Genomic DNA, 26,255 nt, shown 5'->3' with positions numbered 1-26,255 from the left:
TAGGATTGCCACGAATCATGAAGAAATGATTATTCTTCTTTTCTATTGATCAAGCACCATATTTGAGACAGTAGAAAAAAAAAAAAGCTATATGAGACCCTACTCTAAGGAGTTGAAGAGTCAATAACTCTTAGCTTGTATTTTGTGCCGTAAGTATGCTCTTATCTAGGTACATGATTATTCTTCTTTACTATTAATTGAGCACCATATTTGTGACAGTAGAAAAAATAAGCTATGTGAGACCCTACTCAAGGAGTTGGAGAGTCAACAACTCTTAGCTTGTATTTTGTGCTGAAAATATGCTTGTAGCTAGGTACCTGGCATTGCCTGGTCGTGTTGACCTTTCTGAGGCCATATTGAAATTTATGCTCTGATACAGAAAAGATTATCTTGGAAAAGTTATCATGAGTATTCTCACTAAAAAAAAAAGGTTATCATTAGTATTACTGAATTGTACCTGAAATATGAAAATATGCATCTATAACATAGTGTAGCAAAGCACTATGCAACTGATCCATTGTTAATTTTTCCTTAATATTTTTTCTTTTCATAATATAAATAATTTGATGCCATCTTTGTGGAACTTTTTTCTCCTCTTTCTATTTGTATAGAGTGGAAGTCCAAGTCCGAAGAGTGTGAGAAGGAAATCCAGAAGTGGAAGAAGCGGGCTTCTACTGCTGCAGGAAGCATAAGCAAACTTAATCGTCAGATAAGTTTGAAGGTTGTTCTCCAGAATTAAATGTTATTTTTACCACAAGATTCTTATGAACTAGTCATTGCTGCATTGATGAACTATAATGTGGCTATGCTTGTTCATGTTACCTACAGGAAACACAGGGTGAACAACTGAAATTGCAGAAGCAGGAGATCTTGGAGAAGTGTGAAGTAGAGCATATAATCCTACCTACTGTCTCAGACGCAATGGAAATCGGATCCTCAATGCCAAGTCCAGTTTTTGATTTTAGTCAGCTAAATAGATCTCATCAGGTAGATATGAGACCTTCTGAAAGAGAGAAGGTTGAAGTGGAATTTAAGCAAAAAATGGATGCCCTAATATCAGAAATAGAAAGAACAGCTCCAAATTTGAAGGCCTTGGACCAGTATGAGGCTTTGCAAGAGAAGGAAAGACATGTAACTGAAGAGTTTGAAGTAGCCAGAAAGGAAGAGAAGGAAATAACTGATAAGTACAATTCCGTTAAGCAGAGAAGGTACTGATTATTGTTTGGCAGAAAACCCTTTAGGATGCATTTTGTATATGGGAATAGGAATGCAAATTAGAACAGGATGCAGGTGAATCATAATACCATGTGCCATTTCTAATAGATAATCCATAGTGATGAATGAGAATGGAATGGATGTTTCATTCCATCATCTATTCCATCATTCAAAACACGCCCTTAGTGAATAACAAACAAAGTGGGAATGCATCTTGTTATTTCTTAAAACTGTTAAGACAAAAGCAAGATATACATGAAATGATTGATAAAAATTTCTTGTAAAAAATTATTTGTCAAGTGAATCTTCCAATTCTAGCATGTCAAGCTGGAAAAATATGTAGATTGGTGAGGAAAAAACCTTATAGTTGGGTTATTAGCTTCTCAATAGTTCAAGATTTAGTCTTTACATGTTTATTATTATTCCATTCAAACAGACTAATGTGTTCAATACATGTGAAGGCAATCATTTTTACCTGTTTAACAAATCATCCTTGAAATCTGACATTCATTGTCTTGCATCTTTGTGCATGTGTGTTATATGGTTTCTGAACAATGAAACTGCTGAATTTATTTGTGGTGAATACAGGTATGAACTCTTTATGGAAGCATTTAGTCATATTTCTGGTAATATTGATAAGATCTACAAACAGCTAACAAAAAGCAACACACACCCATTGGGCGGAACGGCATATTTGAACTTAGAAAATGAGGATGATCCTTTCTTACATGGCATCAAGTACACTGCTATGCCCCCAACAAAGCGCTTCCGTGATATGGAACAGCTGTCTGGTGGTGAGAAAACTGTTGCAGCACTTGCATTGCTCTTCTCTATCCATAGGTATGTCAAGGAATACAAGAAACATTTTTTCTGTATGTTTTGGACAAACCTTACTCTGGATGCAGGAATAACATGTCTTGAAATATTTTGTTTAATTTCTAAAGAAGGCTGGGAATTTCTGTGAAGAATTCTTAGAAGCTGCCATCCATGTCCTTGGGTCTGGGTGAGGGTTATCTAAAACATGTTTAATAACCTAGTGGGGTTAGATTTGGACCTATAATCATTAACTCACTCAATTCAATCTAACACCTTTTCTAACTTCCCTTTACTTGCTAATTCTCTCAAATGTGTTTTTGCTGTTATGAGCATCATAAAAGGCTTACATTTAAGTTTACTTGAATAAGTTTATTTGCTTGCGAAGATTATTTTAATGGTGGCATAAAATTTTGGAGGAAAAAGCTGGCATATTTATGTGAGGAGTAAAAAAGATTGCTCTTTAGGCATACACTTAAGTTGCTTACTTGAACAAGTTTATTTGCTCGTGAAGATAATTTTAATGGTGGCATAAAATTTTGGAGGAAAAAGCTGGCATATTTATGTGAGGAGTGAACAAGATTGCTCTTTTGACTATGGTAGACTTTGTAGATTAACTTAGCTCAAAGTAGAGGGGGTTTGTTTTTTGTTTTTTTCTCTCCCCTCTTGCTTGCCTGTTTTGGTGACAAATGTATACATTTGTGTGCTTTATGAGCCTTTTGCTTAGACGCTATTAATTTATATTTCCTTTTGCCTTCAAAAAAAGATTGCTCTTTTGATCTGCAAAAGTTGAATAACTGGCTAATAGGATTATTATTTTTATCCATGGGTGGTTTCAGTTATAGGCCTTCTCCTTTTTTTATATTGGATGAAGTCGATGCTGCATTGGACAATCTGAATGTTGCTAAGGTTGCTGGATTCATCCGATCAAAATCATGTGAAGGAGCAAGGGGTAATCAGGATGGTGAGGGAGGCAGTGGTTTTCAGAGTATCGTGATATCACTGAAGGATAGCTTTTATGACAAGGCTGAAGCTCTGGTTGGGGTTTACAGGGACTCTGATAGGGGGTAAGTTTCTTCATGATATTATATTTAGTTAATGCGTTTTCATTTTGGTGCTACTTTCTGGGTTGTTTTCCAGTATGTCCACCAAATTAACCTGCTAAGCAGAGACAATGCTAATACCTATATTTAATTGCAGCTGCTCGAGAACTCTGACATTTGACCTGACCAATTATAGAGAAGCATGAACGCCTCCTCGCTGGAGGCTGGGCTTCAGGTTAAAACTATTTGTCATGTTAATAGGTAGGATGCTTGTACCCTTAACATTGCTTTACTGTAAATATGAGTAGATAATCCTTATAGCAGTAGGGCAGTGGATACTGTTTCTCTTGCAATACAAGTTAGATTTATTTGTATTGAACTGATTCTACCTCTACGAACTAATTCTACCTCACCATCCTCTCAATATGCAATACAATAGTGCAATAATCAAACTTGCATTTTATGCCTTTCTCTGTGGAGCCTACAGATTTGTGTGATAGGGATGATGCTGGAAACCTCAAGTCATACTCTAGAGAATCATAGTGGGTTCACTCTCTAATCATCAACTCCTAAAATGAATGATAATGGCCGAACTGAGCTGGTAAGATTTGATGCACTTCACCATTAAAATGAACATTATTGTAGCCCCATGATCATGCCTCAACTGTCTGTCAAAATGCTATGATGGTTGGTGGTATATGCCATATACACATTTCTTAAAGGTGGGTATTGGTGAGGGATTGAGGCTTGAACCCTCAATGCCAAATACGTCCAAGGATGCCTTCACTCTGTTGATTTTCTATTCCAATTCAAAGGCAGAAATAGGAAGGGAACAAAAGGTGAGCTACAATACCATCATAAAAATGAATTTCCTATTCTTTGTTGTATTACTAACTAGTAATTCAAACATGTAATAAATGAGATATGAAATGGTTTTTTTTTCTAATTTCAATTTCTTATTAATGGGCCATTTATCTAAGAGAATTTATTTTATTTTATTTCTTGTTTAACCACCCATTTTCTTTTTCTTTCCTCAAGAGGATGATTGACATAAATATTAAATTAAAATATTATTTCAAAATTTGAATTTTGAGTAGTTTATCCGTTAGTCTTGTAATCTATCTTTAACTCTCCCTAAGGGAGGCGGTCGGTGGGATTATCTCAAGGAAAAGGGTTGGTTTGGATGAACTTTCACCTTTTAATCCAACCCCTTGCAACCACAAATTTTTCTTTCTTGTCCAACAGTTTGTTGGTAACACCTCATCAAAACCCCTTATTTGGCTATCAACTAACGGTCACTATTTCAAATCTCAATCTTAGCTACATCCCCCAACCAAGCTCCTTTTTACCCAATTCTCTCCTCCTCTCCTTCCACACGCTCAGTCTCTAAATAAATCATAGAACCCCTAAACTTTCTCCAGGCATCAGGTTTCCGGCAACACCTCCCTTTGGAAGCCGGAATTCTCACCGGAAAGAGCCCCAATATGGCAGAGTGCAGCCAGATCTCTGACGAGACAAATGAGAATGAAAACACCCATAAACACCAAGAAATTCATCTAGAAGATGCTGAATCCATGAACCCAGATGATGAAAGCAATTCCCATACTGAAATGAAGAAACCCATGAGCCCTGAACAGGAGTACAAGGCCTCCATCCAAATGAAAAAGTCGAAGAAGAAAGCCTTGTTAGAGCTCCGATGCAGAGTGGAAGATGCTATTATTGGGAATTATATGCTCGGAAAACCCCGTGGAAAAGTCCCTGAAAGCAAGAAAACTCAAGAAAATCTTCATGATATCTCCCTCTGGGGTGTGCCCTTACTTCCTAGTAAAGGCCACGAAGGCACGGACATTATCCTCTTGAAGTTCTTGAAAGCTAGAGATTTTAAGGTCAGCGAGGCCTTCAACATGCTCCGAAGAACCTTGATATGGCGGAGGGAGTTCAAAACCGAAGGAATTCTCGAAGAAAACTTCGGCCCTGAGCTTGAAAATGTTGTGTACATAAACAGCACTGATAAAGAAGGTCACCCTTTGTGTTACAATGTGTGTGGGGCTTTCAAGGACAGAGACTTTTACAAGAAAACATTTGGTTCAGAAGCCAAATGTGAAGAGTTCTTGAGGTGGAGGGTTCAGTCCATGGAAAAGGTTATCCAGAATCTTAACTTCACGGCTGGTGGAGTGGACTCCATGGTTCAGATCCTAGACTTGAAGAACTCCCCGCGACCAAGCAACAAGGAGCTTCGTTTGGTTACCAAGAAAGCCATAACGTTGCTTCAAGACAATTATCCTGAGCTCATCTTCAGACATGTAAGCGTATAATTATGACTAACTCGCCATGATGATCATGAATTAGTACTGAAAAACTTTGATATATTATGCCTGTAGATCGTCATAAATGTTCCATTTTGGTATTATGCTAGCCATACGCTAATTTCCAAATTCATAAGCCAAAGAACAAAGAGCAAGTTCATCTTGGCGAGACCATCTGGAGTTGCAGACACACTTCTCAAGTGAGAATACTTACTGTAGTTTCATTATCTGAGTTCTGTTGATTAATTCATTAAACCCTCCAATTTGATCAAAATTTGCTTCAAAACCCAAAGGTTTATCGCCCCAGAAAACCTTCCCGTTCAATATGGTGGCCTCAAAAGAGAGAACGACATTGAATTTTCACCTGCTGACAAAGCTCTAGAGCTAATTGTCAAAGCAGGTACCATTGAAAGCATCGAAATTCCAGCCACTGAGGTACTTTCAAAACATTAACTAATGTCCTAAATTTAAAAGCTGAATGTTTTACTTCATTTATAAACACTCATGGTACTAATATTCTTAATTTGGTTCTTGTTTTGAGATGATTATAGGCTGGGGTGACGGTTGTCTGGGACATGACTATAGTGGGGTGGGACGTGAACTACAAGGAGGAGTTTATCCCAGAAGATGAAGGATCATACAAAATTTTGCTTGAAAAGGATAAGAAAATGGGACAAAGTATGAGAAATTCATTTTACATTAGTGAACCAGGAAAGATAGTAATAACCATTGAGAATGGTACCTACAAGAGGAAGAGGGTTCTCTATAGATTTAGAAGCAAACCCACTGTTCCCATGTATGTCTATTTCAAGTGATTGCTTCTTTTCCTTCACAAATATATGCATTTCCTTTTTTCTTTTGTGTAACTTTCACTATTCATTATGTTTAACATTCGATCTGCTTGATTCAGAAGCCAAAAGTTAGAGACAATTTTTTATTTTGAGGGATGATTCATAGGTATTTGGTAAAACCTAATATTTGAGGCTTGTGACTTTAAGTTTACTTATGCTTAAGTTATTAAGTGATATTAAGTTATTAAGTTGATTTAGCAAAGTCATTTTTAGTTTTAAGTTACAATATTAAGTTGCTTTACACATACTTAATATGCTTGAAAACTTAAATTTAGACATTAAGTTTTATTAAATCAGTAAGTTGACTTATCAAACATCCGTATATTTAAGTGGTTAAGTCTTAAAAAGTTTATATATTTTGTTATTAAGAGTTTTTATTTTATTAAATGTGAGTGTGTATGAATAAAAAATTATGTAATACTTGAATAAGAGTCATGGAAGACGATAATTTTTCTTTTTCTTTTCATTATATATCTTTCTTTATACAATTATTTGTGTATTTCTTTTAATCCTATTACCATATGAAAAAATGGCAAGTAGTATATTTCTATTTAAAGTCTCATAATTCAATAAAGACAATTATTATAATTGGAGGATCAAGATGAATGTTTTTCTTGATTTACAAGAAGCAGACATGAAAAGTTATAGAAAAAGGCTACAACATGAGAGCTATAGAAAAAGGCTATAAACAGTCGAAAGATAAAACTATTATGTCCTCGAATTGAAGAGATTTTTTGGAATATATAAGGAAAAGAGACAAAAAAAGGTTTTTCCATCGTGTGTTTCAAACAATGGATAAAGGTACTTTTGAGAATTTTAAATACAAACATTACCAAGGAAACTTAGGAGATATTACAAAATATATACAATGAAGTTGATAGAGTATAAAAAGTGTCTTCAAACTTTTAGAGAAGAATTTAAAAGTTTGAATATGAAAGAATTAAAAACAATATCCAATTATTTATTTGTTTATTTTAAGTATTGGCTATTGTGAATTTACTAAAAGTTTAAATGATACTTGTGTGATTGAAAAAAATATTTTAACTTTTAAATTTGAAATTTGATTATATTGTTATGACTATTGAAAAATCTAAAAATTTAGATTTTATGACTATTAATCAAATTATAGGATCATTGCAAGTTCATGAAGAGATTAAAAAAGAAGAAACAAGAAAAAATTAGAACAAGTTTTTCAAACGAAGCCTACATTAAAAGAGAATATAAAAAAAATTTAAGAAGGAAAGAAGTCAAAATAATCTATGGAGATAGCAACGAATAATGATCGAGAAAAGTGGTTTTAATTAATTAAACAATGAAGGAACAAGCTAAAACTCGTATTTCTCAAGAGGATGTGGAAGATGGATCAACGCAAGGCCAAGGGGAAAATATAATATAAATCTCGAATTCAATGTTAAAATTATAAAAAATATTATGTTTATGAATATAAATGTGTCACTAGCAATATAAAAAGACAAACCAACTATGTTAAAGGAAAGATAAAGAAAAACCTACTTTATTGTTTGCAATAAAAGAGAAAATAAGGAGAAAAATACATGTTATCTTAAGACCAGGACAATCAATCATATGTGTGGATTCAAAAGTATGTTTATGAAGTTTGATAAATCAAAAAGTGGTCACTTGCATCTAAAATTTCAATAAAAGGTAAAGGTACAATGTTAATTTGTTTGAAAAGTAGAAGACATCAATCTATCTCGAATATCTACTATGTGCCTAGAAAAAAAGACTATAATATTCATATTAAAAATCAAAGTCTCTTAATAAAATATTGACATGCTTTTAGAGGAGTTCCTTTAAGCATTCTACAAATCAATTGGATTGGGGTTTGCGTTTCAAGAGTTTGAAGTTTGTTGTGTTTTCTTTTGTTTTTAGATTTCTATTGTTGGGTGTTTTCCTTGGTTCTTGTGTAGGAAGGACCTCTCATCCTTCCCTTGGTTTTTTTCTCTTTCTTTTGTTTCTTTTTTCTCTTCTGTATTTGTTCTTTTATTAATATAATCTTTTTCGTTTCTGATCAAAAAAAAAATATTAACATGCCAATTTAATTGCTAATGTGTCCATAACAAGAAATAGAATGTTTTTGTTGAGTATTCAAAATGATGCAATGAAATGTCTAAAATCTTGTATCAATAATTCCTCTTAAATTTGACACTTAAGCTTTGATCGTCCTAATTTTGGAGGATTAAAGTTGTTGAGCAAGAAGAAAATTCTAAAAAGGATTACTTTCTATAAAGCAATTGAATCAATTATGTTGAAAAACATGTGAGAAAAAGTTTTCCAAATGAATAAATTACAATAGCAAAGAAATCCTTAGAGCTCATATTTTATTTGCTTTTTACTGATGATTTTAGTAGAAAAACATGAATGTTTTTTTTAAAGAAAATTATGAAGTATTTTGTCCTTTTAAGAAATTTAGATCGCCTATTGAAAAAGAAAGTGACTATAATACAAAGGAAACAAGATCCGATAGAAGAGACAAATTTACATAAAAAGTATTTCAATAATATTGTAAAAATCTTGAGATTTGTCAGTTTTAATATTTCTATATTATCTATAACAAAATGATATAGTTGAAAGAAAAAATAGGGCAATTCTTGACATGACATGAAGTATGTTGAAAAGTAGGAAGATGCTTAGAATATTTTGGGTTGAAACAATTAATTTTTATTTATCAAATCATTCTCCTAATCAAAGTATATGAAATAAAACATCATAATAAGTTTGGAATGGAAGCAAGTTGGGTATTTTACATTTAATAATGTTTAGAAGTATTATATATGTTCATGTGCCGAATCAAAAGCAATCAAAGTTAGATGATAAGAGATAAGAGTAGAAAATATGTTTTGATTGGTTATAACTAAAGCTTCAAAAGCCACAAATTATACAATCCAATCAATAGAAATATTATTATTAATTGATATATTAGTTTTAATGAAGAAGAAACATGAGATTGAAGTGCCCAAAAAAGGTAATTATGATATTCCTTATCCTTGCTTTATATATACATAAATTACGAATCAATAGGTTTTGAAGAAGCAATTCAAGATTTAAAAAATGAAAAAATGTTGTGGATGAGCAAATAAAAGTAACAAGGATTATGAATTATAATAGGACATTCAAGAAGGGTTGCACCATCCTTACCTAATCTCATTTATTCAAAATAATTCTCATCATCTAAAAAAATTAAATAAGGTATGATGGGTTGAGTATGTAAATTTCTCATACTCGTTTTATCACATTCCATTTATTTATTTAAAAAAAAAAAACAATTGAAAACTTTTTTTTACATAAAAAAATAATAATAATGCATTAAAAAAACATATTTTATAAATAATTAAAATACTATAATTTTTTATAACTTATTTAATTGAAAATTATTATTTTTTGTTTTATGTGTACTAAAATGGGAAAATAAAAAATTAAATTAATTTATTTTTAAAAAATTAATTTTATATATAATAGGAGGGGGAAAGTAATGTTCGAGCCCATTTCAAGTTTGAAAGAAAATCTCAAATTCACTCTTAATCTATTTATTTTAATTTTAAATTTGTCTCATTAATAGGGATCGGACAGGATTAGTATTCAAAAGAGAAAAAAAAAACACACCTCATTATCATTCCTAACAAGGATAAATAACACATGAGAACATAGATTTCTTTCAAAAGAAAAAAAGGAAGAAAGAAAAAAAGTAAATAGAATAATATATGTCGATAAGACAATGAAAACTTAAAAAAAAAAGTATAAAGAAATAAAGCAAGATTAATGACTAGACGTTACAAGGAAGAATAAGACATACATCATATGAGCAACAAATCAGCGTTGTTCATAGGCATAACTGAAAATTTGTAAGAGAACTTGAAGACTCTATACGTAGATGAAAATTTCAAGTTGACTACTCTATATATGGATAAAATTTTTCATATTGTCATGAAAAACTTGCAATTAATATGAGAAATCTCTTGCATACGGCAGAGAAAGAGGGTTAATATGACTATCTGTAAGAGAATTTTCATATTGTCGTTACTCAGGATTTTCCTTCTCCTGGTTTTAATTCTTCAATCCTCTTGTTCAACATCTCTAATAACTACTTACTTCTAATACTTTACCCTTCCAATAATTTCCCCACATGTACATTACATTCATGCAACCCTTCAATTCTTTTCATAGAACTACGGATATTTACACTAGAAATTCAATAAAAAGTTTTTTGCATTGTTAAAAAGTAGCTTAATTGCTCCTAATATAAGTCCTTTTAAGAGGCCGATGAATCATGGTAAAGGTTCTATCTATGCTTCCTAACTGAATTTTATGGAGGTCTTTCTTAAATCACCATGCATAGATGCTTATCATATTAAAGTAATTTGTTATCTAAAGAATTTTTTGAAAAAATTAACAAGTAGATGGTCATGGTACTACTGATCTGGGGCGGAGATTTTTAACAAACAAAGCCGCCCACAGGCTCCACAAAACTGTGGGCTGAATCTACACCCACAATATCTTTCTTGTCATCTTGCTTCCAACCCCTCCCCATCATTAATTGTGTCTGTTTGGGTTGGTGGCCCACCCTGAAAACCCCCCAAAAGGGTCTCGTGTACAAACAAATCCTCTACTTGTATCCTTCTGTAAAAGCAAAAGGCCTACCTGCATGCTCTATTTGAATGGATTACGTGTAAGTAAACAGGGTATAGTAGCCATGCAAATTGAAGAGTGTTTGAAGCCTGCTTCTCCAACTATCACCTGCGTGTCAAGCTCTAAGCACACTTCCTCTACTATTTATACCCACCATTCCCAGTCGCCGCTTCTCCACAACAGCTTCGCTAGTCTTACATATCAGTAGTATTAGTGTTACAATGGCTAAGAGGCTCTGCCTTTTGCTTTGCTTTCTTGTTCTCTTTCAGTGCTGCATGGGCCGGCAGCAAACGTCTAGGCAGCAAAAGGAGTGTAGGATCTCCAGACTCAATGCTCAGAGACCGTCCAACCGCATCCAGTCAGAAGCCGGTGTAACCGAGGTCTTTGATCATAACAATGAGCAATTCCAGTGCGCGGGTGTGGCTGTTGTTCGCTATACTATTGAACCCAGAGGCTTGCTTTTGCCTTCCTACGTCAACGCGCCTCAACTCATGTACTTCGTCCAAGGTAAAGCCCTTAACTAGCAACATAGTAATTGTTAAGTTATTTCGGAGAACTTATCTAGGGTGCTACTTTGTTTTGATGTGGAATCATTTATTTGGAATGGGGGTGTTATCATACAGGTAGAGGTTTACAGGGAATCATGATCACTGGTTGTCCCGAAACTTTCCAGTCATTCCAAGAATCTCAGCAAGGTCAAGAACAACAAGAACAAGGACAACAAGGACAACAAGGAGAACAAGGCCAGCAAGGACAGCAGGGACAACAAGGCCAGCAAGGACAACAAGGCCAGCAATTCCGTGGAGACCAACATCAGAAGATCCGAGAGGTCGAAGAGGGTGATGTTTTTGCAGTGCCCGTCGGAACTGGGCATTTTATCTACAACAACGGTGACAGACAGCTTATTGTAGTTTCTGTCCTCGACACCAGCAATGACGCCAACCAGCTTGATTTCCAGCCTAGAGTATGTACCTAGAGTAATACTAACACAAAGTAATATCAAAACACATGTGAATGATCAGAATACTCACTGATGGAACTAATTATGTGTATTGTAGAGGTTCTATCTTGCAGGCAACCCACAAAATGAATTCCAGCAACAGCAGCAACAACAACAAGGAAGTGAGGGCCAGCAGCAACAGCAAGAAGGGGGCGGCAGTGAGGGTAGAGGGCAAGAGAGTTCCGGGGACAACATCTTCAGTGGTTTCGATGCACAGCAGTTGGCTGAGGCATTTAACGTGGATGTCCAGCTCATAAGGAAGCTTCAGGGCCAAAATGACAGGAGGGGCAACATAGTGAGAGTGGAGGGAGGCCTACAGGCAGTGTTGCCACCAAGGGGACAACAGGAGCGAGGAGAGCAACAGCAAGATCACTTCCATGCACGCGGAAATGGCTATGAAGAGACCATATGCAGCTTGAGGCTCAAACAAAACATCGGTGATCCATGGAGAGCAGATGTCTACACACCTAGAGGTGGACACAGGAGCAGCGTCACCGGCTATGATCTTCCAATTCTCAGAAAGGTTGTTAGATTAAGTGCTCATCAGGGACGTCTTCATCAGGTATGCTTTTCTAAATAAGGGACAAAATTATATCGGGTGACGAATTAGAAAATTAGAAAGGATTCATCTTAAATATCGGTGCCTAAATGTGTAGGGCGCAATGGTGCTACCATACTACAACGTGAATGCCCACAGTATACTCTACGCTATAAGAGGCCGTGCCAGGATTCAGGTAGTCCAACAGCAGGGCCAGAACGTGTTCAATGAGGAAGTCCAGCAAGGTCAGGTGTTGATTATTCCACAGAACTTCGCCGCGTTGATAAAAGCAAGGGATTCAGGCTTTGAGTATGTGGCAATCAAGACTCATGAAAATGCCATGATTAACACTCTAGCAGGCAATCTTTCTCTTCTGCGGGCCATGCCATTGCAAGTCATATCCAGCGCCTACCAGGTGTCCAATAACCAGGCTAGGCAACTGAAGCATAACAGGCAGGAGAGCACTATAGCACCTCCGGGAAGTTCTAGGTCAGAGTATAGGGCTTCTGCTTAATGCATCATGTTTGTTTGGTTTGGTTGTTGCATTGGTATCGGAGAATAATAAGAGGTCATAATGCTTGGCTTTTTTTGTACCACATGATGTACAATGAGAGTTGAGGTTTTGCTCTTTAATAAGAATGACACTAATAATACTTCTGCAGTAATATTTATCCAAAATCACTGGAAAATGCTCTTGGCTAATTCCTAGGTAGAGAATTGAGAGTGATAGAGTTGAAAGAAAAATGCAAATATTGAAAACGTTTACCAAGAGGAAGATAAATATTATTGTAAAAATTAGAGAATTTTGGAAGGTAGTTGCACTTGAAATCTTTTCAAAGGTAGTTTTATTATTTCTTGATAGACCATGATATGAGTTTTTTGGTCTTTCTTCCTCACATCTTTTAAAAAATCCTTTCGATTTTGAATCAAGTGATTTTATTTTGCTAACTTTTTATAATCTTTCTCTGTAAACTATAATGCATTTTATGAACTAAACAGCTTTCATCTCGATACTCCGATTATCATAATTGTCGTTATAGAGTTTAGGGACTTAAAACAAATACATCCCATTTTTCATCTTTTTTCCCCAATTTTGATACAAGTTTGTTGGGGTAATGGGTGCCGAAAGAAACATACAAATAATTACATCAAGAAATTTAAATAATTAAGAAGAATTAAGAATTACTTTTATTTAAGTATTACATAATCTCTTATTTATAGATACTCTCGTATAAATAAATACTTCTAATAATAAAAATATAAAAACTTCTAATTATTAAAGTATGAAAACTTTAACTACTTAAATATAAAAACTAAATTAACCGGTCAAAATAAAATATTTTCTTTAAATTAAACTAAATCTAATTCTAGTTTTTAAAATTTTCTTAAATTAAGTTTAATTTCCAACAAAGACTTTGAGGGAGGGAGAACAAACCACAGCATTAATTTTAGTAGGAACCATTTCCACCCTTACAACATTGCTCATGGTGAGATTTAAGATTTGAAGTTTTAAAACCTAATTATGTCTGTCAGTAATGTTAGACTTGGTCAGTGCGAGTTCCATTGGAGAAGGTAGCATCTGGTTTCAAATACAATTGTGTTATTTTTTTAATATTTATATGTATGGGGGTTTTTGTGAATTTTTGTAGGTGATTTTCTACGTATAGCATGGTGTGGTTAGATTTTAATTTATTCATATTATCATGGATATTGTGAATTGATTAACAAAACTAAAAAAGATGAAAAAAGAAAAATCATTGAACCCCCTTAGATGACTGCGTGAATCAAGATAAGATAAGAAGGCTTTCTGACATTCACATTAAATTTTCATCGATATTTAAATTTTCACAGGTAAGGAATTTGAACAAAGGCATAATCCGTAATGCGTTTCGCATAAATGAGAATTGTGGATGAATAGTCATAGTATATGAAAGGTTTAAAATATCTGGATATATCGTCAATTTATCCACAATATATTCAATATACATGGATCTTGATATGAAATTAGGAAAGATATTTCCATCAATCAATATTTTTAGATATTTTACTAATATTTCACCGATTTTTTTTTATTTTTCGTGTTTCAATAGATATTTCACTGATATTTTCATATATTTTACCAATATTTCACCAATATTTCATCGATTTTTCAAAAAAAAATATTAAATTAATTAATTATAATTATTTTATTTTTACATTTGATTTAATTTATTACCAAAAATGTAAAAACATAATTTTCTTAGTAGGTCTTTTATATAATTTATATATTTATTAAATATAAAAAACATAAATATAAATATATAAAAATTATAATTGATTTGATATCATTGAATATTTTAAATTAAAATGGATCATAATTTTAATATTAAATATATTTTAAAATTAGATATTTTATTATAATATTATTGTAAAATAATATATAATGCAAATTAATAATAAATGTACACTTATAAAATTATATTTTTTTATTCACTCGTAGTGGATATTATTATCAAATATATATATATATATTTATAATAAAAAACTTTAAAATATCTATTATTACTTCTTATATATTTTTTTTAGAGTTTTTCTTAAGATTTTTAGAATTTTCATTAATTTTTATGTCACCAATATTTTGTGTCAAAATACCCATCGATATATATCTGATATATTCGTAAATTCGAAGCACCGATATATTCATGATTACTGATATATTCATTCTTAAGTAAATGTAAGGATATCAAGCTATAGTTTAGAATTTAAAAAGTTTTAAGGCTATATTTGTTTCCTTCAAGATTTAGGAAAAAGAAAATAAAAGAAAAAAATTATAATTTTTTTTGTTATTTGATTTTTCATTAAAAATCAAGGAGAAAAAAAAAATAAATTATCAAAGAATGCATTTTTTCTACATTTTTCACATTTATTTAAGGAAACTGAGAAGGTAATTTTTTTTAGTATTTTTCATTTATTTTCTTGGTCACTTTTTTCTAATATATATATATATATATGGCCTTTTATTTCTTATATAAGAATTTTGAAAAATATAGATTTTAAATCATTTTTACCTCTCTAGTAGGGCTTAGAAAAAGTTAGTTTTGATATACTCATTAAAGAGATAGGAAAAAGAAAGTGGAAAATAGAAATTTCCATTGAAATCGAATTTATTTACAAGTTTACATATATTTGGGTAAATTATAAAAACTATTGATATACCTTCATTTATGTTTTAATTCAACTATAAACTTTTTTTAAGTAACATCAATCCTAAATTATACACAAATATTGTCAAATAACTTATTCTTTTTTCATTAAAATATGGATAAAGAAACCGTTGTTGGGAGGAAATTACTAATTGCATCAAGGTATATATTGGCTTATGCAACATATATATATATATATATATATATATATATATAAATTAATAATTAAAATAAATAAATAAGACAAGATGGGATAAGAATTTACAAAGAAATGTTGTGGTCAGATGAAAGGATTTAATATATGGTCCAATAGATGGAAAAGAAAAGTTGGAAGTTCATGAGCATGAATGTTGGCCCATATATATTCCCATAGAGTACCCCACAAAACTAATGGATGAAACATACACACTTCATCAATCTTATCCTCATACACCTGATCTCTGCAGCATCATAAATGCTGTCTGGTAGAGTAGATGGTGATGATAATAAACTCCAAATCAACTGACTGACTACATGCAAAAACCTCCAAAATGGCCTCATATGTAAACGAATCTCTCTTTGTATCCTTCTGTAAAAGCAAAAGGCCCACCTGCATGCTCTGTTTGAATGGATTAGGTGTAAGCAAAAAGGGTGTAGGAGCCATGCAAATTGAAGTGTCTCAAGCTTGCTTTTCCAACTATCACCTACGTGTCAAGCTCTAAACCCACTTTCTCTACTATTTATACTCACCATTCCCAGTCGCCGCTTCTCCACAACAGCTTAGTAGTCTTATCTGCAGTGTTACCATGGCTAAGAGTCTTTGTTGCTTTTTGCTTTGCTTTCTTATTCTCTTCAATTACTGCTCGGCTCGGCAGCAAAAGTCTAGGCAGCAAAATGAGTGCAGCATCTCTAGACTCACTGCTCAGAAACCTTCCAACCGGATCCAGTCAGAGGCCGGTGTGACCGAGGTCTTTGATCATAACAATGAGCAATTCCAGTGCGCGGGTGTGGCTGTTGTTCGCTATACTATTGAACCCAACGGCTTGCTTTTGCCTTCCTACGTCAATGCGCCTCAACTCTTGTACTTCGTCCAAGGTAAAGCACTTAACTAGTAACGTAATAATCTTAAGCTATATCGGAAAACTTAGCTTGTGTGCTCCTTTGATGAAATGTAAATTATTTGAAATGGGGTGTTATCTACAGGTAGAGGCTTGCAGGGAATCCTGATCAGTGGTTGTCCTGAAACCTTCCAATCATTCCAGGAATCTCAGGAAGGGCAACAAGGAAGAGAACAGGAAGGGCAGCAAGGACAACAGGGACAACAAGGCCAGCAAGGACAACAAGGCCAGCAATTCCTTGGAGACCAACATCAGAAGATCCGAGAGGTCGAAGAGGGTGATGCTTTTGCAGTGCCCACCGGATTTGGGCATTATATCTATAACAATGGTAACAGACAGCTTGTTGTAGTTTCTGTCCTCGACGTCAGCAATGAGGCCAACCAACTTGATTTCCAACCCAGAGTAAGTAGAGTAATACTAGCACAAAGCTATATCAAAACACATGAATGATCAGAATACGAACTGAAGGATTTAATTATGCCCATTGTAGAGATTCTATCTTGCCGGCAACCCACAAAATGAATTTCAGCAGCAACAGCAACAACAACAAGAACAACAACAAGGAAGCGAGGGCCAGCAGCAACAGCAAGAAGGGGGCGGCAGTGAGGGCAGAGGGCAAGAGAGTTCCGGCGACAACATCTTCAGTGGTTTCGATGCACAGCAGTTGGCTGAGGCATTTAACGTGGATGTCCAGCTCATAAGGAAGCTTCAGGGCCAAAATGACAGGAGGGGCAACATAGTGAGAGTGGAGGGAGGCCTACAGGCACTGTTACCACCAAGGGGACAACAGGAGCGAGGAGAGCAACAGCAAGATCACCTCCATGCACGCGGAAATGGCTATGAAGAGACCATATGCAGCTTGAGGCTCAAACAAAACATCGGTGATCCATGGAGAGCAGATGTCTACACACCTAGAGGTGGACACAGGAGCAGCGTCACCGGCTATGATCTTCCAGTTCTCCAAAAGCTTGTTAAATTAAGTGCTCATAAAGGACGTCTATATCAGGTACGATACTGAATAAGGGACATGCAAAATGAAATTGTGATAAATCTGAAAATTAGAAGGGATTCATCTTAAATATTGGTGCCTAAATGTGTAGGGCGCATTGGTGCTACCATACTACAACGTGAATGCCAATAGTGTAATCTACGCTATAAGAGGCAGTGCCAGGATTCAAGTAGTGCAACAGCAGGGCCAGACAGTGGCCAATGAGGAAGTCCAGCAGGGTCAGGTGTTGGTTATTCCACAGAACTTCGCTGCGTTGATAAAAGCAAGGGATTCAGGCTTTGAGTATGTGGCGATCAAGACTGATGAAAATGCCATGATTAACACTTTAGCCGGCAATCTTTCGCTGATGCGGGCTATGCCAGTCCAAGTCATAGCCAGCGCCTACCAGGCGTCCAATAACGAGGCTAAGCAGCTGAAGCATAACAGGCAGGAGAGCACTATAGGGGCTCCGGGAAGTTCTAGGTCTGAGTAGAGGGCCTCTGCTTAATGCATCAGGTTTGTTTATCAGGTTGTTGTATAGGTTTGGAAAATAATAAGAGGCCATATTACTTGGCTTTTTTGTACCCCATGATGTACAATGAGAGTTGAGTTTTTGCTCTTTAATAATAATAATAATAACACCAATAATGCTTATGCAGTAATGTTAATTTATCCAACACCACCGGAAGTGTTCTCGGCTAATTCCTAGGTGGAGACAGTGAGGGAGGGAGAGCAAAACGCGGCGTTTTAGCAGCCAATGGCAGCCCATTAGCACCTTTTATTAGACTTGATAAAATTCACATGAAATTTTCATTCACATTAGAATTCCCACGTGTGTATGCATAGAATTTGGTAGAAAGCACAAATTTTGCAGTGTGCCCTAGCGTAGAGATCGCAATGGGATAAGTTTTTCTGAGTACTTGTGTTATCTTCTCCCAAATATATACTTCAGAGTTTGGGCGACTACGGGTATCACCTTGTTTCATTTCATGACCTCATTCCAATTATATACATAGTTAAATAAAAAATAATTTTATTTAATTTATTTTTCATTTGTAATACATATAAAATAAAAATTATTTATTTTTAATACATTTAAAATAAAAATTATATTACATTCCAATATTTTCTATTTTAAAATTTGAAATTTCTCTTATATTTAACAATATTTGTGATTAAAATATCTAATATTTATAAATAAAAAATTTGTATATTATGTTATTCAATATATAAAAATAATTTATATATTATATATTAATATTAGTTTATAATTTTTTTTAAATTTTCTTTTTTAATCATAAATTTAATTTAAATAAAAAAAAATTGATAAAAATAAATAAATTTATGATACATGGGATATGCATATTCCATATCTTAAAATGAGATCAATATATCTCATGTAGAAATGATAAATAAAATAAAATAAAAATAAAAATAAAAAGAATAATATATCTTACCACTTATTTTATCCTATATTTAATTGAACATAAAATCGAATTAAGTAATAAGATAACTTATCATATTCCATTATCAATCAAATACAAGACATGATATAATATCTTATTTTTTTATTTTATTTTATCCAACTAAGCATGACTTAAGGATAATGGATTATATTATATTATTCTATGAGTAACCCAACCATCCTCACAAGTAATAATTACATAGTAATTCACAAACTCTCATGAGAATTTAGACCATCATATTAGGAGAAAATGTTTCATTATAACCTTGTTAGGGAAAAACCTATAGAAAAATCTTAGTAAAATAAAAATAGTACAATTTTTTTCAATGTTCTTAGACTACTACAACATTTTACATCCTCTTTTGATTCAATCACCTTTAATGTGTCCTCTTTTGATTTATACAATATATGCAATATGGTGTTCATTTAATGCTTTTTGGCTTATTTTTTATAAATTATAGTTTACATGATTTTAGAATATACTAAATTATGTATCTTAATTGGTAATACCAAAAATAGGTATTTGTCAACCAGTACCCTTTGAACGAAGCAATCCATTCCAATCCTATATCTCAAAATGAGACAACGTTAGGTATTATGCGCAGAGAGGTACCTTCGTGAATCCCTACCTAATCATTGGAATGTCTATACCGACAAAACTCGTGATTCCTAATTTGGAATCTAGCTAAAAAGTTGCAATCGTCACCAAAATTGACTTAGGAAGTCAACATGCACCACTATATAAAAGGCAAACCAACCTATTGTAACAATTACAATGAATCCAATAGGAAAAATCGTTTCGATTAATTATACACATTTACAAGTTGCTTTATGAATCATCAAAACGTACTTTTTATGAATTTGACGAAGCAACTACCATCGTTTGTTTCACTATTTTCCCTAAAGTTTCAATTATATATATAGGTAGATAGATAATCCGCACAAATAAATATATGATTGCGTTGTGTACTTCTATTTTGAGTACATTGACGTTTATTGCACCTCCCATGGTGCAAAGCATCCTATTAAGCAATGTGCTTTTGCTCATCCTATTCTCCTATTTATTTTTAGACGTAGAGAATGGTCCTATACAATCAACGTTGCGAGAGGGACCATCCAAAAACATGCTCTAATTTGAAGGATACAGTCTTTTGTTTATTTATGTAAGATTAATGCATTAATTTGTTGCAAGGAGGTTTGTATTGGAGTACTTATTCTGGATTCTTTTATTGAGATGTATATATAAATGGATTGAAATAACGCACACTCTACCTTGAGTCGGGTTTCGGGTCACCCGAAATCAGGGTGATAACAGATCCTAATCAAATGGTTTGTGCTAAGCCGAAAGGACATGTAGTACAAAATGGCTATGCATTATTGCCAGTTATTCTCTAGTCAATATCACAATCTTGCATGCATACTCCATTAACGCATTAAGCACTTTCTGACCTAAATCTTCCAGGAGCTATGCTGGCCTCCATCCTGTTAAACTTCAACTCCTTAGCCTGTTCTTCAGATATCTGGTAGGCGCTGGCAATGGCTTTCACTGGCATGGCACGGATGAGCGAAAGATCGCCTGCCAGAGTATTAATCATCCCATTTTCATCGGTCTTGATCGCCACAAATTCAAAACCAGAATCGCCTGCTTTCATCATAAGGGCGAAGTTCTGTGGAACAACGATCACCCGACCTGCCGTGACTACGTCATTGAACACAGTGCGGCCTTGGTTTTGGACAATTTGGAACTTGGCACTGCCCCTTATTGCGTAGATTATACTGTGGGCATTCATGTCGTAGTGTGGTAGCAGCATAGCGCCCTGCATTTTTAAGCACCAATTTATGGAATGAACATTTGAAGAGCATATAGCTAATTGTTCTAATTTCATCCGCAGTTTAGCAGTATATACCATTGAAATATATCACACCTTGTAAAGAAATGCTCTGCGCGCACTCAACTTAACAATCCCTTTTAGGATTGGAAGATCAAAAGATGTGATGCCGCCGATGCGTCCACCTAGTGGGGTGTAGACGTCTGCTCGCCTTGGTTCACCGATATTTTGTTTGAGCCTCAAGCTGCATATGATCTCTTCAAAGCCATTCCCGTGAGCATGTAGGCGATCTTCTTGTTGTTCTGATCCTTGTTCCTCTTGTCCCCTTTGTGGAAACACTGCCTGCAGGCCTCCTTCCACTCTCACTATGTTGCCCCTACTGTCATTTTGGCCCTGAAGCTTCCTTATTAGCTGGGCATCCACATTAAATGCCTCTGCCAAACGCTCTGCATTGAAGCCAATAAATACGTTGCTACCAGAGCTCTCCTGTGGACCTCCCTGACTACCTTCTTGTTCTTGTTCTTGTCCTTGTTCTTGTTGCTGTGCGTCCTCACTGCGTTGCTGCTGGAATTCATTTTGTGGGCTCCCGGCAAGATAGAACCTCTAGAATTAATACAGATCAATCCATCAATTAGTACTCTGATCATACGTATATGTTCTGGTAATTCTACGTTTATTTAGTGTTTCTCTACATACTCTGGGTTGGAAATCAAGCTGGTTGGCATCATTGCTAATGTCGATGACAGAAACTAAAATGAGCCGGTTGTTACCGTTGTTGTAGATAAAATGCCCAACGCCGGTGGACACTACAAAAACATCACCCTCTTGGACCTCTCGGATCTTCTGATGTTGGTCTCCACTGAATTGGTGGCCTCCTTGTTGTTCTTCCTGTTCTCCTACTTGTTGTACCCCTTGTTGAGATTCTTGGAATGATTGGAACGTTTCAGGACAGCCAGAGATCATGATTCCCTGCAACCCTCTACCTGGACATGACATTACATCACAAGATAATTAAGTTTTCCAAAAGAACTCAACCTTGCTTCGTTGCAATTAAATTAAGTGCTTCACCTTGGATGAAGTACATGAGTTGAGGAGCGTTGAGGTAGGAAGGCAAGAGCAAGCCTCTGGGCTTGATAATATAGCGAACAACAGCCACGCCAGCGCACTGCAACTGCTGATTGTTATGATCATAGATCTCAGTTACACCGGCTTCTGATTGGATGCGGTTGGAAGGTTCCTGAGCACTGAGTCTGGAGATCCTGCATTTGTTTTGCTGCCTCTCCTGTTGTTGCTGAGCAATGCATATACAGCCATGGAAGAGGACAAGAAAGCAAAGTGAAAGGCAGAGACTCTTACCCATGGAGGAACCAGAGATCAGGCAACCCAGAAGTGTGTTATGGACTGGGTAGTGTAGGGATATATAAATTATGGAGGAAGTGGGTTTAGGGTTTGACACGTACCTGATATTTGGAGAAGCAGGCTAGAGACACAATTCAATTTGCATGGCTATTAAACCCTATCTGGTTACACCTAATCCGTTCAAAAAGAGCATGCATGCGGGTGGGCCTTTGCTTACGGAAGGATACAAATAGAAATTTGTTTGTTTACGTGGCCCTTTTGTGGGGTTTTGTACACAGTACTTTGGAGCTTAGCATCGTGGCCATCAACCCTAACAGATACCATCGATGATGGAGTGGCTTGGTCCTCTGTTGGCAGTTGACAAGACTGATGAAGTGGGTAAATCTCAGCCATTAGTTTGTGTAGGCCTATGGATGAATTTACTCTCTTCTAAAGATTCCCCCTTTCTTCGATCACTGTACAGTAAGAATTGAATTAAACCTTCTCATGGTTTTAAAAATCAAATCCAACCGACCGGTTCGACCATCAGTTTGTCACAATTTTGGTTTGGTCCGATCTAAATTGAATTGGAATTAGATCAATTAAATTGATGGTCCAACCGGCGAAATGGACAATTCAATTAATTTTATTTTATTTTTTCCAATATCAAAACGACATCATTTTGATGAATATAAAATCTCATTTTGATGAGTATAAAATCTCATTTTGATGAACTGCCCATTGTTGTCAGTAGCCACACCACTAGTTGGATGTTGCTCTCCCAACAGCAGCCACCCCTCGATGGTATCCTAGGAACTCCAAACCCACACCAATCTAGTGGACCACCTTCGATACTTGCACCAACCAATAATTTATTATATAAAATTTAGATAGAATTTATTATTTTTTAATTTTAATAATATATGAAAATATATATTTATGATATGATGGATTTAATTATCCAGATCACTGAATTGTGATTCGATAATGTTTTCGATCGAATCACTGACCCCATTATGAATACATTACTTAATATCAAACATCCATTTCACACTTTTGACAAGGACACCCATTATTATTACATCATACTTATGAACTCTGAATATTTTGAATAAGTATATTGATGACCTTCACGCTCTTAGGCCCAGTTTGGGAGTGCTTCGAATCTGGCGATGGTGAAATGCAACTCTGAAAGTCAAATATAACATTTATGAACATCCCTGATTCTACTCCCCACAACCTCTACAAGTAATAAATGAAAGTGAGGGTGGGTGTGAAGTGTGATTTCAAAAAATTAGATTCATCGACAAAAACTAGAATTGAGGCTAAGTGGATAAAACCATGTTTACAAAATGATAATTTTCAATAATTATTTTTCCAACCCTATCCTTTATAGAAATTGAGTAGAGGAACATATCCGTTTCATTAATCAGGTTTTTTAAGATAATAAATAATTAAAATTTAAAATTTAAATTTTTTTTTTATTTTTAAAAATAAAGACAAATACCCAACAGAAATATTTATATTTTAATAAAAATTAAAATATTTATTCTTCCTCTATCAATGTGAAAATGGTATCATGCTTTTCTCTTTGTTTGAAATGAGAATAACGGTTGCTTGCTCAGAAGGACTTCCATTTTGAAAAGTACAGTGAAAATGGCACTGTAACCCAAGATAAATAATACATATAAAACAAAACAGGCATTAGTCAGTGGTCGGAGAGTGGGTATTTGAACGAAACCCAGCTCAACAGATCTCAAATTCTCAGATCCCAAACTGCAGAGCACCGCAGAGAAGATGAAATCTTAGTTCAAGAGTGAAGATGGAAAGCTCTGCTCCACTAAGTACACTCGTTCTCATTCTTTTCCTTTCGTGCTTTGCAGTTACAGCTACAGCAGCACAGACCCAATGGAGGCCTGGGTTTCTCTATACAAGAAGCAGAGGCAGGTGCACACCCCAGTAAGATCTCTCTCCAAACCCACATCGAGCTCTCCATTTTTCTCCTTTTTGTCCATTTTTCTCGTTACCCAGGGAGAGATTCGCTGTGGATAAACACTAAATGGCGTGAACAGGTACTGGGGCAGCAGGAAAGAGGCATGGCCGAGGATGGTGCCGCAGACATCGACGGTGGCGAAGGTTTTCGGTTCCAGAGCGTCTGAACGGTTCAGATCGGACATGACTCTGTTGGAAGCGACGGCTCAAGACGAGAGCGTTGAGAACGTGTTCCATGGGCTGCTGAAGCAGACGAGTGCGGCGCTGATAAACTCATATGCGAGAAAAGGGTTTCCTTACTCAGCGTGGGAAGTGAAGACTCTGCTCATACAGGCATTGGTCTCTGAGGAGGCTGCAGCTCTTCAGGCAGAACACTTCTCCATCGCCAATGAGGCTTGTAATTAGCTTTCACCCCTTTTGTTTGAAGCTCTGTTGTGGTGTTTAACAGTGTATTTGTGGTGTGTGACGGTGTACTTGGGTTGGATTTTGGTGCGGATGGAGGAAGATGAAGTGTGGGATTAATTTCTCAATTACCCAATTAGCCTCCTGTTTTGGTTGCATCCCTTTTAGGCCTTTTTGCCCCACCTTAGCCTCCCTCAAAAACTCTCCCCCATTTTCACTCATATTTCTCTTATTTATGCCATGAAGCTCTCTTTCTAACTTGATGTGGCTTTCTCTTTCCAAGTAATTCTACTTGAAGTTAACCTCACTATTAAGAGGTTTCATTTTGCACAAAACTATATACAGGGTATATGTAAGATTAAACTATTGAATATTATGAAAATATTTGAAAAATAATTCAATTAATAATATTTGAAAAAAAAAAAAGAATTTCAATTCAGTCATTCAGTTTTGATATGTAAAAAATTTGAAATGGAAATAATCCCCTCTTTTTGGATTGTAAAAATATGAAAAAGAAATATTTGTTCAACTATTTTGACTTTACTTTGACCATAAATATAATTAAGAGTCTAATTTATTTAAAAAATTAAATCATCAACCATTTTTTATTAGTTAACGTCTCCACACAATCAAATATAATAAATCTATCATAAAATCTAAATTATCTTAAAATTGAAATTTGTTATATAATTAAAGAAAAATTATTAATTATCAAAACATTTTTTGTTTTCACAAATTAGGGATGCAATTTCTACGAATTAGCCCAACCCAACTTGAACTCAATTTGACATTTGGATGGGTTTAGACAAATATTTTCTATATTTGAAGTTGAACTTGGATTAAGTCTCATCCAAACTCAATTTGTGTTGGGCTTGGGTCAAGGTTTAGACAACCCGAGTCTAACTCATTTAATATTTTTATAATATTTATTATCCTCTATAATAATATTCATTTTCTTTTTAGATTTTAAAGAAAAAAAATCAAATTATAATTATATTATATACTTTTTAATTTTTTAAAAAATATATATAAACTTATTTTTACTTTTTTGTTGTAATCTTGAAATTTTGTATTATTTGTTATTTGAATTTCGGTATAAATATATATATATAAAAAAAGTTTTTAAAAAATTAAATGATTTTTTAATCTTGCAACATAATCAATCCAATTAACTTAACTCTAGTTTAACTCAATCAATTCAAATTTAACTCAACTAACCCAAGTTTAACTCAAGTAATTTGAGTTCAACTTGAGTTTAGAAAAATAAAGTTGAGTTGAGTACTTCAATTTAATTGAATTTGAATTGAGTTTAAGTTAGTCATCAATTCAACTATATCGCTTGAGTTGTAGCCTAATACAAATAAAAGTAATGTAAAAATAATATAAATGATATAAAAGTAGAGATTAAATTATAACTAAAACATTAAAAATGAGATTACAATTTAGAATTTACTCAAGAAAGGATAATTATTTATTTTGATAAAAGTATTAAAAGAATATATTAATTATTATAATGTTTATATTAATTTTTTCCTTCTTTTATTCTATATAA

At 34.3% G+C, this 26,255-nt stretch overlaps 6 protein-coding genes across 6 annotated transcripts in view; 5 read left to right on the top strand and 1 right to left on the bottom strand.

The window, feature by feature from the left end:
- LOC100263447 (structural maintenance of chromosomes protein 1) overlaps positions 1 to 3,538 on the top strand; it is a 58,315-nt gene extending 54,777 nt beyond the window's left edge. The window contains exons 14-18 of the mRNA XM_059737965.1: positions 612 to 721; positions 829 to 1,208; positions 1,804 to 2,055; positions 2,868 to 3,095; positions 3,229 to 3,538. Coding sequence (XP_059593948.1) covers positions 612 to 721; positions 829 to 1,208; positions 1,804 to 2,055; positions 2,868 to 3,095; positions 3,229 to 3,277 — 1,019 coding nt within the window. The 3' untranslated portion in view covers positions 3,278 to 3,538. The remainder of the gene's footprint in view (positions 1 to 611; positions 722 to 828; positions 1,209 to 1,803; positions 2,056 to 2,867; positions 3,096 to 3,228) is intronic.
- Positions 3,539 to 4,005: 467 nt separating this feature from the next.
- LOC100258306 (patellin-4) lies at positions 4,006 to 6,289 on the top strand. The gene is made up of 4 exons (XM_002273036.5): positions 4,006 to 5,374; positions 5,453 to 5,577; positions 5,671 to 5,812; positions 5,929 to 6,289. Exons 1-4 carry the CDS (start codon positions 4,556 to 4,558, stop codon positions 6,190 to 6,192), a joined length of 1,350 nt encoding a protein of 449 aa, XP_002273072.1. The 5' UTR covers positions 4,006 to 4,555; the 3' UTR covers positions 6,193 to 6,289.
- A 4,753-nt stretch (positions 6,290 to 11,042) lies between these two features.
- LOC100246409 (prunin 1 Pru du 6.0101) lies at positions 11,043 to 13,075 on the top strand. Its single transcript, XM_002278165.4, has 4 exons — positions 11,043 to 11,379; positions 11,496 to 11,836; positions 11,931 to 12,434; positions 12,529 to 13,075. Exons 1-4 carry the CDS (start codon positions 11,094 to 11,096, stop codon positions 12,922 to 12,924), a joined length of 1,527 nt encoding a protein of 508 aa, XP_002278201.1. The 5' UTR covers positions 11,043 to 11,093; the 3' UTR covers positions 12,925 to 13,075.
- Positions 13,076 to 16,270: 3,195 nt separating this feature from the next.
- LOC100241281 (prunin 1 Pru du 6.0101) lies at positions 16,271 to 18,339 on the top strand. Its single transcript, XM_002278310.5, has 4 exons — positions 16,271 to 16,666; positions 16,775 to 17,091; positions 17,180 to 17,695; positions 17,790 to 18,339. Exons 1-4 carry the CDS (start codon positions 16,378 to 16,380, stop codon positions 18,168 to 18,170), a joined length of 1,503 nt encoding a protein of 500 aa, XP_002278346.1. The 5' UTR covers positions 16,271 to 16,377; the 3' UTR covers positions 18,171 to 18,339.
- A 1,999-nt stretch (positions 18,340 to 20,338) lies between these two features.
- Positions 20,339 to 22,378, bottom strand: LOC100253171 (11S globulin seed storage protein Jug r 4). Its single transcript, XM_010654067.3, has 4 exons — positions 22,040 to 22,378; positions 21,668 to 21,954; positions 21,068 to 21,574; positions 20,339 to 20,959 (listed from the first exon to the last, which is right to left on the bottom strand). The coding sequence occupies exons 1-4, from the start codon at positions 22,329 to 22,331 to the stop codon at positions 20,576 to 20,578; spliced, it is 1,470 nt and encodes a 489-aa protein (XP_010652369.1). The 5' UTR covers positions 22,332 to 22,378; the 3' UTR covers positions 20,339 to 20,575.
- A 1,595-nt stretch (positions 22,379 to 23,973) lies between these two features.
- Positions 23,974 to 24,961, top strand: LOC100263547 (uncharacterized). Its single transcript, XM_002278421.4, has 2 exons — positions 23,974 to 24,268; positions 24,382 to 24,961. The coding sequence occupies exons 1-2, from the start codon at positions 24,132 to 24,134 to the stop codon at positions 24,704 to 24,706; spliced, it is 462 nt and encodes a 153-aa protein (XP_002278457.1). The 5' UTR covers positions 23,974 to 24,131; the 3' UTR covers positions 24,707 to 24,961.
- The last annotated feature ends 1,294 nt before the right edge of the window (positions 24,962 to 26,255 follow it).

Source organism: Vitis vinifera, chromosome 7 (genome assembly GCF_030704535.1).
Source record: "Vitis vinifera cultivar Pinot Noir 40024 chromosome 7, ASM3070453v1".
NCBI classification, from domain to species: domain Eukaryota; kingdom Viridiplantae; phylum Streptophyta; class Magnoliopsida; order Vitales; family Vitaceae; genus Vitis; species Vitis vinifera.
Note: the sequence above shows the minus strand (reverse complement) of the source record. Positions and strands in the feature narration are given on the sequence as shown.

What these genes read in the sequence shown, in the direction of transcription:
- LOC100263547 (XM_002278421.4), top strand. Translation starts at nt 24,132, where the DNA reads ATGGAAAGCTCTGCTCCACTAAGTACACTCGTTCTCATTCTTTTCCTT. An exon ending in AGAGGCAGGTGCACACCCCA is followed by an intron (nt 24,269 to 24,381) that starts GTAAGATCTCTC and finishes TGGCGTGAACAG; the next exon opens with GTACTGGGGCAGCAGGAAAG.
- LOC100246409 (XM_002278165.4), top strand. Translation starts at nt 11,094, where the DNA reads ATGGCTAAGAGGCTCTGCCTTTTGCTTTGCTTTCTTGTTCTCTTTCAG. An exon ending in ACTCATGTACTTCGTCCAAG is followed by an intron (nt 11,380 to 11,495) that starts GTAAAGCCCTTA and finishes GTTATCATACAG; the next exon opens with GTAGAGGTTTACAGGGAATC. An exon ending in AGCTTGATTTCCAGCCTAGA is followed by an intron (nt 11,837 to 11,930) that starts GTATGTACCTAG and finishes TGTGTATTGTAG; the next exon opens with AGGTTCTATCTTGCAGGCAA.
- LOC100241281 (XM_002278310.5), top strand. Translation starts at nt 16,378, where the DNA reads ATGGCTAAGAGTCTTTGTTGCTTTTTGCTTTGCTTTCTTATTCTCTTC. An exon ending in ACTCTTGTACTTCGTCCAAG is followed by an intron (nt 16,667 to 16,774) that starts GTAAAGCACTTA and finishes TGTTATCTACAG; the next exon opens with GTAGAGGCTTGCAGGGAATC. An exon ending in AACTTGATTTCCAACCCAGA is followed by an intron (nt 17,092 to 17,179) that starts GTAAGTAGAGTA and finishes TGCCCATTGTAG; the next exon opens with AGATTCTATCTTGCCGGCAA.
- LOC100253171 (XM_010654067.3), bottom strand. Translation starts at nt 22,331, where the DNA reads ATGGGTAAGAGTCTCTGCCTTTCACTTTGCTTTCTTGTCCTCTTCCAT. An exon ending in ACTCATGTACTTCATCCAAG is followed by an intron (nt 21,955 to 22,039) that starts GTGAAGCACTTA and finishes TGTCATGTCCAG; the next exon opens with GTAGAGGGTTGCAGGGAATC. An exon ending in AGCTTGATTTCCAACCCAGA is followed by an intron (nt 21,575 to 21,667) that starts GTATGTAGAGAA and finishes TATTAATTCTAG; the next exon opens with AGGTTCTATCTTGCCGGGAG.
- LOC100258306 (XM_002273036.5), top strand. Translation starts at nt 4,556, where the DNA reads ATGGCAGAGTGCAGCCAGATCTCTGACGAGACAAATGAGAATGAAAAC. An exon ending in CTGAGCTCATCTTCAGACAT is followed by an intron (nt 5,375 to 5,452) that starts GTAAGCGTATAA and finishes TTATGCCTGTAG; the next exon opens with ATCGTCATAAATGTTCCATT. An exon ending in TCGAAATTCCAGCCACTGAG is followed by an intron (nt 5,813 to 5,928) that starts GTACTTTCAAAA and finishes AGATGATTATAG; the next exon opens with GCTGGGGTGACGGTTGTCTG.